The sequence below is a fragment of the Ahaetulla prasina genome, chromosome 5 (genome assembly GCF_028640845.1).
Source record: "Ahaetulla prasina isolate Xishuangbanna chromosome 5, ASM2864084v1, whole genome shotgun sequence".
Classification (NCBI taxonomy): Eukaryota; Metazoa; Chordata; class Lepidosauria; order Squamata; family Colubridae; genus Ahaetulla; species Ahaetulla prasina.
In genome coordinates, this window is record NC_080543.1 from 11,139,785 (window position 1) to 11,152,683 (window position 12,899).

Sequence of the window (12,899 nt, forward strand, 5' to 3'; positions counted from 1 at the left end):
AGACTACAGGAACCATTTGCACCACTCAGGTGACCCTGAGGACACAGATAAACCTCCAAGTGGCCTCAATGACTGTCTAAAAGGATGCAAATGACCAGCTGTCAGCAAGGAATATAAATCCTTCCATTCCCCACCATCTCCAGTCAGAGCTGAAGAAGCTTCTTGGATGAGAAGCGAAATGTCTTCAAAAGAAAAAAAACACAAGTCCAGTTGCCTCCTGAAAGAGCATCTGTGGGACAACCATGACCTGGATGACTGATGAATCTCTACAGACTTTTTCAGACTTATGTAAATCACTGCAGTTCTTAAGTTAGTAACTCGGCTGTTAAGTGAATCTGTCTTTCCCATTGACTTTAATTCTCAGAAGGGACTCACATAACCCTGGCACATTGCAACCGTCATAAATTTGAGCCAGTTGCCAAGTGTCTCTGTTATCTCCTCGACACTGATGAGTCATCCAGGAACAAACAGTACTTCAGCTCTTAGTTAAGCAGTTAATTTGCCTGCTACAATATGTATGTAGCAGGCAATATGTATTTTAACTAATATTTTAATTTTGTATATTTAATTGTTTTAATCTTGGCTGAGAAGGGCGGTATAAAAATTTAAATAATAAATAAATAAATAATAAAACAGCAGCTCTTGCTGCCTTTATATCCTGTGGCTCCATGACTCAGCACTTCCTAGGCCTGCCCCACCCCTGCTTCTGTTGTTCCTGCCTCTCCTGCCTACGAAACCTAGGGTCCAGCCAGGCCTGATTGCCATCAGCTGGGACTGGAGGCGTGACCTGGGGGGGAAAGAGTCAGGGGACGGAGGCCTCGTTATCTCTTCCACCTGGCCTGCCTCTGGCTCCTGGAGCTGAGCCAGGGAAGCCGGTGCTCCCAAGGTAAGTCCTGACAGCCCTTCCCCCTCACTTTCCAAGTCACTTTTTGGCAGGAGGCCCAGCTCGGGGGGCGCAGACACAACAGTATGGATGATGGATGGATGGATGGATATATAAACAGATGGATGGATGGATGGATGATGGATGGATGGATAGATATATAAACAGATATATAGATGGATGGATGGATGGATTATGGATGATGGATGATGGATGATGGATGGATGGATGGATGGATGGATGGATGGATGGATAGATGGATGATGGATGATGGATGATGGATAGAAGATGGATAGATAGATAGATAGATAAATAGATAGATAAATAGATAGATAGATAGATAGATAGATAGATAGATAGATAGATAGATAGATAGCTTCCACAAAACTCAGTTTAGTTGTATCCACCCATCTTTTGAATTCTTCCTTTGAGCCTTCACTGACTTGTAGCGAGGTTCTGCTTTTAGGGTATAGGTGTGAAAATCAAAAGGAGATGTTGAAATTCTTCTAAGCAGTTTCCTCACCTATAGACAGAGATCTTGCCAAACTAAAGTAGACTTCCTGCACCATTGAACACATTGGGAACTATTAGGGAGGAGCCATCGTCACTCTCTTTCTCCCACACAGAGTATCTAAGCTGCATTGTCTCTTGCTCCTCTGGAATGCTCCCCTCCCTCCTAGGAATCCAGACTATATTCCGCCACAGTGGGTTCTCAATGCTTGCTGTATCATAACCCCCAAATAACAAATGAATTAACATAGGGCTTTGTTTGTTTGAGAGGGACGCGGTGCTCAGTGGCTAAGATGTTGAGCTTGTCAATTGAAAGGTTGGCAGTTCAGTGGTTCGAATCCCTGGTGCCGCGTAACGGGGTGAGTTCCCATTACTTGTCCCAGCTTCTGCCAACCTAGCAGTTTGAAAGCACGTAAAAAATGCAAGTAGAAAAATAGGGGCCACCTTTGGTGGGAAGGGAACAGCGTTGAGTGCGCCTTTGGCATTGAGTCATGCCGGCCACATGACCACGGAGACGTCTTCGGACAGCGCTGGCTCTTCGGCTTAGAAACGGAGATGAGCACCGCCCCCTAGAGTCGGGAACGACTAGCACATATGTGTGAGGGGAACCTTTACCTTTGATTGTATGGCCCGTGGGGATGCTACCGGTGGTCGTAAGTGTGAAAAATGATCATAAGTCACTTTTTCAAACCATGTTGTAACTTTGAACAGTCACTCAATTAATGTTTTTTAAGTTGAAGATGCTTTGTGCTTCATTTCCCCATATCTACCGAACTTAGGTTACCTGTACATCTTTTAATTGTCCCAAAAAGTGACCGCCAAAGATAAATCCATTTTTTTTACTACCGGTTCTGTGGGCGTGGCTTGGTGGGCCTTGTGTGGCTTGGTGGGCATGGCAGGGGAAGGATACTGTAAAATCCCCATTCCCACCCCATTCCAGGGGAAGGATACTGCAAAATCCCCATTCCCATCCTACTCTGGGGCCAGCCAGAGGTGGTGTTTGCCAGTTCTCTGAACTATTCAAAATTTCCGCTAGTGGTTCTCCAGAACCTGCCAGAACCTTCTGGATTTCACCCCTGAGTTAATCCCATAACACGGCCTTTAGCTTCCTTCATCTGAGCGTCCAAACTTTGACCACGTGACTCCATGGGGATGCCGCAATGGTCGTAAGGGTAAAAAATGGTCGTAAGTCATTGTGTTTCAGTTCCGTCATAACTTCAAACGGTCACAAAAAGAAAGGTTATAAGTTGGGAACTACTTGTAATGGGTGGAAGATCCTTAAAGAGATTTCCAACCTAGAACTAAGGAGAAATTTCCTGGCAGTGAGGACAATTAATCTGGAATGGCTGGCTTGCCTCCAGAAGCTGTGGGCGCTCCATCAATGGAGGTTTAGGCTCTCCTGCTTTTTTTTTTTTTTAATTTGCATTTATATCCCGCCCTTCTCCGAAGACTCAGGGCGGCTTACACTATGTCAAGCAATATGTCATCCATTTGTATATTATATACAAAGTCAACTTATTGCCCCCAACAATCTGGGTCCTCATTTTACCTACCTTATAAAGGATGGAAGGCTGAGTCAACCTTGGGCCTGGTGGGACTTGAACCTGCAGTAATTGCAAGCAGCTGCTGTTAATAACAGACTGTCTTACCAGTCTGAGCCACCAGAGGCCCTTAAGCAGGAGGTTGGACTAGAAGACCTCCAAGGTGCCTTCCAATCCTATTATTCTACGTTTAGGGGACTGGAGACTAAAACATATGAAGAACGGTTACAGGAACTGGGCATGGCTAGTCTAGTGAAGAGAAGGACCAGGGGAGACATGATAGCAGTCTTCCAATATTTGAGGGGCTGCCACAGAGAGGACGGGGTCAAGCTCTTTTCCAAGAGCCTTCCTGAAGGCCAGACAAGGAATAATGGATGGAAACTGACCAAGGAGAGATTCAACCTGGAAATAAGAGGAATTTTTCAGACAGTCAGAACAATCAACCAGTGGAACAGAAGTTGCCTTCGGAAGTTGTGGGAACTTCATCACTGGAGGCTTTCAAGAAGAGATTGGACTGCCATTTGTCAGAAATGTTGTAGGGTCTCCTGCTTGGGTGAGGGAGGTTGGACTAGATAACCTATAAGGTCCCTTCCAACTCTGTTAATATGTAATATGTAATGATGCATTATACACCTTACCACAATGAGTACATTGAATTTTTTTTCCTTCTTCACCCAGCACCACCCAGGACCCTAGCTTAAAATCTGGCTGTATATTCCATTCCTTTGCGGCATTTCAAGAATGAAGCTAAGCCGTTCCAACTATTATTGATTTAACCCCAGCTGGGTTTAAATATGCATAAGATGCATCTAATAGTTTTTTTTTGTTGTTGTTTACATTTATACCCCGCCCTTCTCCGAAGACTCAGGGCGGCTTACACTATGTCAAGCAATATGTCAACCATTTGTATATTATATACAAAGTCAACTTATTGCCCCCAACAATCTGGGTCCTCATTTTACCTACCTTATAAAGGATGGAAGGCTGAGTCAACCTTGGGCCTGGTGGGACTTGAACCTGCAGTAATTGCAAGCAGCTGCTGTTAATAACAGACTGTCTTACGAGTCTGAGCCACCAGAGGCCCTTGAGAAGGAGGTTGGACCAAAAGACCTCCAAGGTGCCTTCCAACCCTATTATTCTACATTTAGGGGACTAGAGACTAAAACATATGAAGAACAGTTACAGGACCTGGGCATGGCTAGTCTAGTGAAGAGAAAGACCAGGGGAGACATGATAGCAGTCTTCCAATATTTGAGGGGCTGCCACAGAGAGGAAGGGGTCAAGCTCTTTTCCAAGAGCCTTCCTGAAGGCCAGACAAGGAATAATGGATGGAAACTGACCAAGGAGAGATTCAACCTGGAAATAAGGGGAATTTTTCAGACAGTGAGAACAATCAACCAGTGGAACAGAAGTTGCCTTCGGAAGTTGTGGGAGCTTCATCACTGGAGGCTTTCAAGAAGAGATTGGACTGCCATTTGTCAGAAATGTTGTAGGGTCTCCTGCTTGGGTGAGGGGGGTTGGACTAGATAACCTATAAGGTCCCTTCCAACTCTGTTAATATGTATTAATGAGTACATTGAATTTTTTTTCCTTCTTCACCCAGCACCACCCAGGACCCTTGCTTAAAATCTGGCTGTATATTCCATTCATTTGCGGCATTTCAAGAATGAAGCTAAGCCGTTCCAGCTATTATTGATTTAACCCCAGCTGGGTTTAAATATGCATAAGATGCATCTAATAGTTATGGTTTGTTTGAATAAGGCTGACCAGGGAGTGGGCGAGATTTCCTCCCGCTTTGCGGTGGGAATTCAGAAGCCTGCGGTGTTTTAGCTGCCTGGCTAATTTTCAAATTAAATTTTCACACCCCCCCCCCCTTCAATACTGCTGTTTTCATGCGCTTTTTTTTTTTGGTTCTTTGCTACTGAGCAGTTTTCTTTCCTCTTGGGTATTCACAATACTTTGGATAATGTGGCATTGATTTCCACTCCACCCCGTCCATGATGAGTAGAAATGTGGGTAGCGGGTTTGAGTTTCACGATGTTTTTGCAGGCTCTTGGAAGCGGGCAACCCGATCGTGTGGAGGTTCTCAAATTGTGGGTTGAGACACCTCCAGGGGGTTGTGGGCAATTTAAAAAGGGGGGGGTTGCAAAATTTTTAAACATTGCCTTAAGCATTGCAAAGCATTTTGAACTTCTGAATATTAATACTTTACTGGTCCATTTTCAATAGAAAGGAAAGGAAAGGAAAGGAAAGGAAAGGAAAGGAAAGGAAAGGAAAGGAAAGGAAAGGAAAGGAAAGGAAAGGAAAGGAAAGGAAAGGAAAGGAAAGGCTAGGCTAGAACAGAGCTGGAGGGAACCTTGGAGATCTTCTAGTCCAGCCCCCTGCTCAAGCAGGAGAACCTATACCATCTCAGTCAAGGGACTGTCCAGTCTCTTCTTAAAAACCTCCAGTGATGGAATGCCTACGATTTCTAGAGGCAAGCTGTTCCATTGGTTAATTGTCCTCACTGTTAGGAAGTTTCTCCTTAATTCCAGGTTGCTTCTCTCTTTGATTAGTTTCCAACCATTGTTTCTTGTCCTGCCCTCTGGTGCTTTGGAGAATAATTTGACCCCCTCTTCTTTGTGGCAGCACCTCAAATATTAGAATACTGATATCATGTCACTCTTAGACCTAAAACCTGCAATGTAATGTAATGTAATGTAATGTAATGTAATGTAATGGACTGGACTGGATTGGACTAGACTGGACTGGACTGGACTGGACTGGACTGGAATAGAATAGAATAGAATAGAATAGAATAGAATAGAATAGAATAGAATAGAATAGAATAGAATAGAATAGAATAGAATAGAATAGACCAAGTGTGATTAGATATACAAGGAATTTGTCTCTGGTGCAGAAGCTCTCAAGTCTACGTGGAAAACAACAAAGTAATAATAATGATAATATCAAAGTAATAATAATCATAATAATGATACTAATAGAGAAAATAATGGAACAAGAATTCTGTGAAAAACAACCCTTGGTATATGCTTAGATTATTATAGTACAGAGTATTACTTTCGGATGAACTTCTGTGTGAATTTACAGAAAACATTTACATGTATCTGCTGAAATAACACTGCTGTGTCCAAAATGTTTACAGTTTCGAATTTTGCTTTGATTGCAGCATATTTTGTGGCTTGGGAGGTGTGTATATGAATGGGTGTTTGTTTGTGTGGGGTGGAGTGTGCTATGCCCTGATCCGCAGAGTGTAAGCTACACACAAATTTGCAGAGGATTGTTTCAAACTGTTTCTGATTCTTTACTTTACTTTACGGGTTACTTACGGGACCGCCTACTGCTACCGAATACCTCTCACCGACCCGTGCGCTCTCACAGAGAGGGACTCCTCAGGGTGCCGTCAGCTAGGCAGTGTCGTCTGGCGACACCCAGGGGAAGGGCCTTCTCTGTGGGGGCTCCCACCCTCTGGAACGAACTCCCCCCAGGACTTCGTCAACTTCCGGACCTCCGAACCTTCCGTCACGAGCTTAAAACACATTTATTCATCTGCGCAGGACTGGATTAGATTTTAAATTTATATTGGTTTTAAATGGGTTTTATTATTTATATTGTTTTTTAATAATTCGGCCTTGTGGAATAAGTTTTTTAATTGTTATTTTAGTCTGTATTTATATGTGCTTTTTACTTGCCTGTGAACCGCCCTGAGTCCCTTGGGAGATAGGGCGGTATATAAATGTGATTAATAAATAAATAAATAAATAAATAAATAGTAATAGCTGTAGGAGGCATCTGTACTTCTGGAAGGAAGGAACACATAACAAATAGTCTCCGCTTACAAGCATAATTGAATCCACGGTTTCAGTTGTAAGTTGTGATGATTGTTAAGCAGGTCTTCACATACCTGATTTTAGGATCTTTTTTTTGCAGCAGCAGTTGTTAATAGAATAGAATAGAATAGAATTTTTATTGGCCAAGTGTGATTGGACACACAAGGAATTTGTCTTGGTGCATATGCTCTCAGTGTACATAAAAGAAAAGATACGTTCATCAAGGTACAACATTTACAACACAATTGATGGTCAGTATATCAATATAAATCATAAGGATTGCCAGCAACAAGTTATAGTCATACAGTCATAAGTGGAAAGAGATTGGTGATGGGAACTATGAGACGATTAATAGTAGTGCAGATTCAGTAAATAGTCTGACAGTGTTGAGGGAATTATTTGTTTAGCAGAGTGATGGCCTTCGGGAAAAAACTGTTCTTGTGTCTAGTTGTTCTGGTGTGCAGTGCTCTATAGCGTCGTTTTGAGGGTAGGAGTTGAAACAGTTTATGTCCAGGATGCGAGGGATCTGCAAATATTTTCACAGCCCTCTTCTTGATTTGTGCAGTATACAGGTCCTCAATGGAAGGCAGGTTGGTAGCAATTATTTTTTCTGCAGTTCTAATTATCCTCTGAAGTCTGTGTTTTTCTTGTTGGGTTGCAGAACCGAACCAGACAGTTATAGAGGTACAAATGACAGACTCAATAATTCCTCTGTAGAATTGGATCAGCAGCTCCTTGGGCAGTTTGAGCTTACTGAGTTGGCGCAGAAAGAACATTCTTTGTTGTCCTTTTTTAATGATGTTTTTGATGTTAGCTGTCCATTTGAGATCTTGCAATATGATAGAACCCAGAAATTTGAAGGTTTCTACTGTTGATACTGTGTTGTCAAGTATTGTGAGAGGTGGAAGTATGGAAGGGTTTCTCCTAAAGTCTACCACCATTTCTACGGTTTTGAGTGTGTTCAGTTCCAGATTGTTTTGGTTGCACCACAAGGCTAGTCGTTTGACCTCTCGTCTACATGTGGATTCGTCATTGTCTCGAATGAGACCGATCACTGTTGTGTCATCTGCGAACTTCAGTAGCTTAACAGATGGATCATTGGAGATGCAGTCATTGGTATACAGAGAGAAGAGAAGTGGGGAGAGCACACAGCCTTGGGGGGCCCCTGTGCTAATTGTACAGGTATTTGATGTGATCTTGCTTAGCTTCACCTGCTGCTTCCTGTTTGTTAGGAAGCTTGTGATCCACTTACAAGTCTGTTCCGGTACCTTAAGCGAAGACTGTAGTCATAAAGTGAACACCATGGTTGTTAGACAGTGTAATCATTAAGCGAATCCATTGTTTACTGTCCCTCTGTCGATGCAGCCTGAGATTGCATTGGTTTCTTTGACAGATGCAGCACACTGTTGTCTCATATTTAAGCGATTATCCATTATGAGTTTGATCCTCTCTTCCTCAGGCTCTTGAATTTAAAGTCTCTACCTCCATTAGTTCATTATTCATTATTATTCATTATTATTAGTTCATTATTCATTAGTTCATCACTTCTACAGAGGAATTATTGAGTCTGTCATCTGCACCTCCATAACTGTCTGGTTTGGTTCTGCAACCCAGCAAGACAGACACAGACTTCAAAGGATCATTAGAAGTGCAGAAAAAAACATGGCTACCAACCTGCCTTCCATTGAGGACCTGTATACTGCATGAGTCAAAAAGAGGGCTGTGAAAATATTGACAGACCCCTAACATCCTGGACATAAACTGTTTCAACTCCTACCCTATAGAGCACTGCACACCAGAACAACTAGACACAAGAACAGTTTTTTCCCAAACGCCATCACTCTGCTAAACAAATAATTCCCTTAACACTGTCAAACTATTCACTGAGTCTGCACTACTATTAATCTTCTCATTGTTCCCATCACCCATCTCCTTACACTTATGAATGTAACTTTGCTGCTTGTATCCTTACAATTTATAGTGATATTGATTGTTTCCTGATTGCTTATTTGTAGCCTATGACTATCATTAAGTGTTGTACCTTATGATTCTTGATGAAGTATCTTTTCTTTTATGTCCACTGAGTGCATATGCACCAAGACAAATTCCTTGGCCAATAAAAAATTGGCCAATAAAAAATTCTATTCTATTCTATTCTATTCTATTCTATTCTATTCTATTCTATTCTATTCTATTCTATTCTATTCTATTCTATTCTATTCTTGTTTCCTAGTATGATTTGATTGCTTATTAGTATCCTATGACTATCACTAAGTGTTGCATCTTGCGATTCTTGACGAATATATTTTATTTTTTCTTTATGTACACCGAGAGCATATACAGCAAAGACAAATTCCTTGTGTGTCCAATCACACTTGGCCAATGAAGAATTCTGTTCTATTAAATCACAGCTCCAGGTTGTAATAACTGAAGTGGAAAACCAGTACGGATCTATTCTGTTGCTGGTCCCCCAAAATTTTATTTCTTCAGGACCAAAGTAGAATAGTTGTTCATTCTTTACTCATTAATTGTAAGATTTTTCTTCTTTTTCTCCAGATCCTTGCTCATCATGGTGGCATTGCCAGGCTTTCTCCTACTCCTATGGATAGTAAAAGGAGTTGTGCCCTCACATCCTCATGGGAAGCCAACTTGGCCAACCTACAAGGTGCCTGTCGTTCTACCCCAGTTAACAATCCCTTTGGACAAGCCACATTTTGATGCAGAAGCCCAGCTGGAAGTGATCTCCCCATGTGGCCCATCATGCCACAAACGCTCCCCACTCCCAACGTATGAAGAAGTGAAAGATTATTTGTCCTATGAGACGCTGTACTCCAATGGATCCCGCACCGAAACCGAGGTCGGCATCTACATTGTTAGCAGGGCCAGCACAGGGGAGCAGAGCCGATCGCGGACAAAGAGACAAATCTATGGCTATGACACGAGATTTAGCATTTTTGGCAAGGACTTCTTGCTGAATTACCCGTTTTCTACTTCTGTGAAGTTGTCCACAGGGTGCACCGGAACGTTAGTGGCTGAAAAACACGTCTTGACGGCTGCTCATTGCATCCACGATGGGAAGAGTTACGTCAAGGGAGCCAAGAAGCTACGGGTTGGGTTCCTGAGACCCAAGCCGAAAGATGGCGTCAAAAGGACCAACAACAGTAGCGCCCCTGAGCCCGAGAAAATGAAGTTCCAGTGGATCCGGGTGAAACGGACACATGTTCCTAAAGGATGGATCAAAGGGAACGCTAACGACATTGGCATGGATTATGACTATGCCCTGTTGGAGCTCAAGAAACCCCATAAGCGAAAGTTCATGAAGATTGGAGTGAGCCCAGCAGCACGTCAACTGCCCAAAGGAAGAATTCACTTCTCAGGCTACGACAACGATCGGCCTGGAAACTTGGTGTACCGGTTCTGTGATGTCAAAGACGAAACGTACGATCTCTTGTATCAGCAGTGCGACGCCCAGCCGGGGGCCAGCGGTTCCGGAGTCTACGTGAGGATGTGGAAGAGACAGAATCACAAATGGGAGCGTAAGATTATAGGGATATTCTCCGGGCACCAGTGGGTGGACACCAATGGATCCCCCCAGGATTTCAACGTGGCCGTTCGTATCACACCCCTCAAATACGCACAGATTTGTTTCTGGATCACGGGGAACTACCAACAGTGTAGAGATGGATAGAGCCAATGGGTGTCCCAGAGAGGGTTCAGCGGCTTGCTGGGGAGGGGAAGGGAAAGGGAGAGGCATGGTGGAAAGTGTACGCTCAACTGTTCTGTGGGCCCAGTTCTGTTTTTAGAAATGCCAAGGTGCAGGAGTTGACCAAGAGCTCAACCAGGTTAGTGTTTGGCGATAAGCACGGTGTCCACCCCATGACACAGATCCTGGACCCTTTGCATAGTTTTCGCCTTAGGATAAGCAATAGCTGAGGTAAAAGGGGTGGGGCTGAAGCAAAGTATCCGTATCTCCCCTTTTGCACCCTTTTTTAGGATGGGCCATCGTTTGCCAACGGGGATGCTGATTGGCCGGTTCTTACACAATTCACGTAGCGCAGGATTGGCCAGGTCTGATAGGAAGATAACTGAAGAGAGACACAGGCATCTGTACTTACATCCAGGGATGCCAAAATAGCAAATAGAGGATTGGGACATCACAGTGCAAGCTCTGCACTTCTGGGTGTGTGTTGTATCATCAGTTATTAGTCTATAAGGCATTAATTTATTTTGGGATGTCATGACACACTTTTCACCATTTCCCCTTCCTCTGTGGTTGGAGATTTTCCACAGTGGTGCCCCTCCTCCTCCTCCTCCTCTGTGATTGGAGATTTTCCACAGTGGTCCTTCTCTTTCTCCTTCTCCTTCTCTTTCTCCTTCTCCTTCTCCACCTCCTTTCTGCATTCCTCCTTCCTCTATGGTTGGAGATTTCCCACAATGGTCCTCCTCCTCCTCCTCCTCCTCCTCCTCCTTTCAGCATTCCTCCTTCCTTTGTGGTTGGAGATTTCCCACAATCCTCCTCCTCCATTCACCATTTCTCCTTCCTCTGTAGTTGGAGATTTTCCACAGTGGTCCTTCTCCTTCTCCTTCTCCTTCTCCTTCTCCTTCTCCTTCTCCTTCTCCTTCTCCTTCCCCTTCTCTTTCTCCTCCTTCTCCTTCTCCTTCTCCTTCTCCACCTCCTTTCAGCATTCCTGAATGACTATAACTTGTTGCTGGCAATCCTTATGATTTATATTGATATATTGACCATCAATTGTGTTGTAAATGTTGTACCTTGATGAACGTATCTTTTCTTTTATGTACACTGAGAGCATATGCACCAAGACAAATTCCTTGTGTGTCCAATCACACTTGGCCAATAAAATTCTATTCTATTCTATTCTATTCTATTCTATTCTATTCTCTGTAGTTGGAGATTTTCCACAGTGGTCCTTCTCCTTCTCTTTCTCCTTCTCCTCCTTTCTGCATTCCTCCTTTCTCCTTTCTCTGTGGTTGGAGATTTCCCACAATCCTCCTCCTCCAGTCACCATTTCTCCTTCCTCTGTAGTTGGAGATTTTCCACAGTGGTCCTTCTCCTTCTCCTTCTCCTCCTCTTCTTCCTCCTCCTCCTTTCAGCATTCCTCCTTCCTCTGTAGTTGGAGATTTCCCACAGTCATCGTCCCTCTCCCTTCCCCCTCCCCCTCCCCCATTCTTCAATTCCCAATAAGAATCAATGAGAGGTAGAAAGGGGATGCCAAAAAGTGCTTGAAAAGCAAAAGACAAGAGGAACTTACGCTGGTATTCTTCTAAAAGAAGCCGTCAACAAAATACGAACCTTTGACCAAATTGAGTGGTAGAACGCCATTCCTTTCTCTGCTTTCTTTTTTAAGGGCCTATCAAAATATGAGATCTGGATGTGCATTAGCTTTCTCCAAGGGTCATGTTAGCAATACGTCCAGTACGGTATCGAAACACCTACTTGATCACGAGACCATGGGATGCTGCAACGGTTGTAAATGTAAGCAACGCTCATATGTCACTTTTTTCAGTGTCGTTGTAACTTTGAACAGTCACTAAATGAACTGTTTTAAGCCAAGGACTACCTGTACTGCATCAGAACGGGACACTCAAATACCCTTAGAATGGGACACTTTAATACCCACAGTACCCCTCTCTGCATTGCACGAAATCTGTTTCCTTTATTTCTAAGCATTTAGAAATGTATTGCGCCGCACCCTGAAGCCCTCCTGGTTTGAAACATGACCCAAAAGGTCGAAGACAAGTTGGCCAATAATAGGACCTTGTAAATATTTATAAACCTTCGCTAGAAATGGAAACATGCATTGTAATTCTACTTATTTTGTAAGGAAGTTCAAATACAGCACGTGTTTAACACCTCGTGTGTTTCTTTTGTGTGTGTCTTGGTTGACTTCCTCGTTTTCTTCTTGTGAGAAAAGTGCAGGCTGTTAAGATAAGAGCAACCAGGCTAAATCAAAGCAAGGCCAATTTAGACAGCTTTAAACCTAGAGTTTCAACATTGTGTCTTCAAGGTTGGTAGCCCATTAGAACAGGGGTCAGCAACCTTAAAGAGTCAGAGAGCCATTTGGACCCGTTTCCCACAGAAAAGAAAACACCGGGAGAAAGCTATTCTACTGATAA

The 12,899-nt window shown here is 43.3% G+C and overlaps 1 protein-coding gene across 2 annotated transcripts in view; it reads left to right on the forward strand.

Moving 5' to 3' along the window:
• The window catches only part of PRSS23 (serine protease 23), a 31,742-nt gene extending 19,104 nt beyond the window's left edge, over positions 1-12,638 (forward strand). For both annotated transcript variants that reach the window (XM_058186522.1, XM_058186523.1), the window contains exon 2: positions 9,321-12,638. In XM_058186522.1, coding sequence (XP_058042505.1) covers positions 9,334-10,452 — 1,119 coding nt within the window. In that variant the 5' untranslated portion in view covers positions 9,321-9,333 and the 3' untranslated portion in view covers positions 10,453-12,638. The remainder of the gene's footprint in view (positions 1-9,320) is intronic.
• Positions 12,639-12,899: the final 261 nt, after the last annotated feature.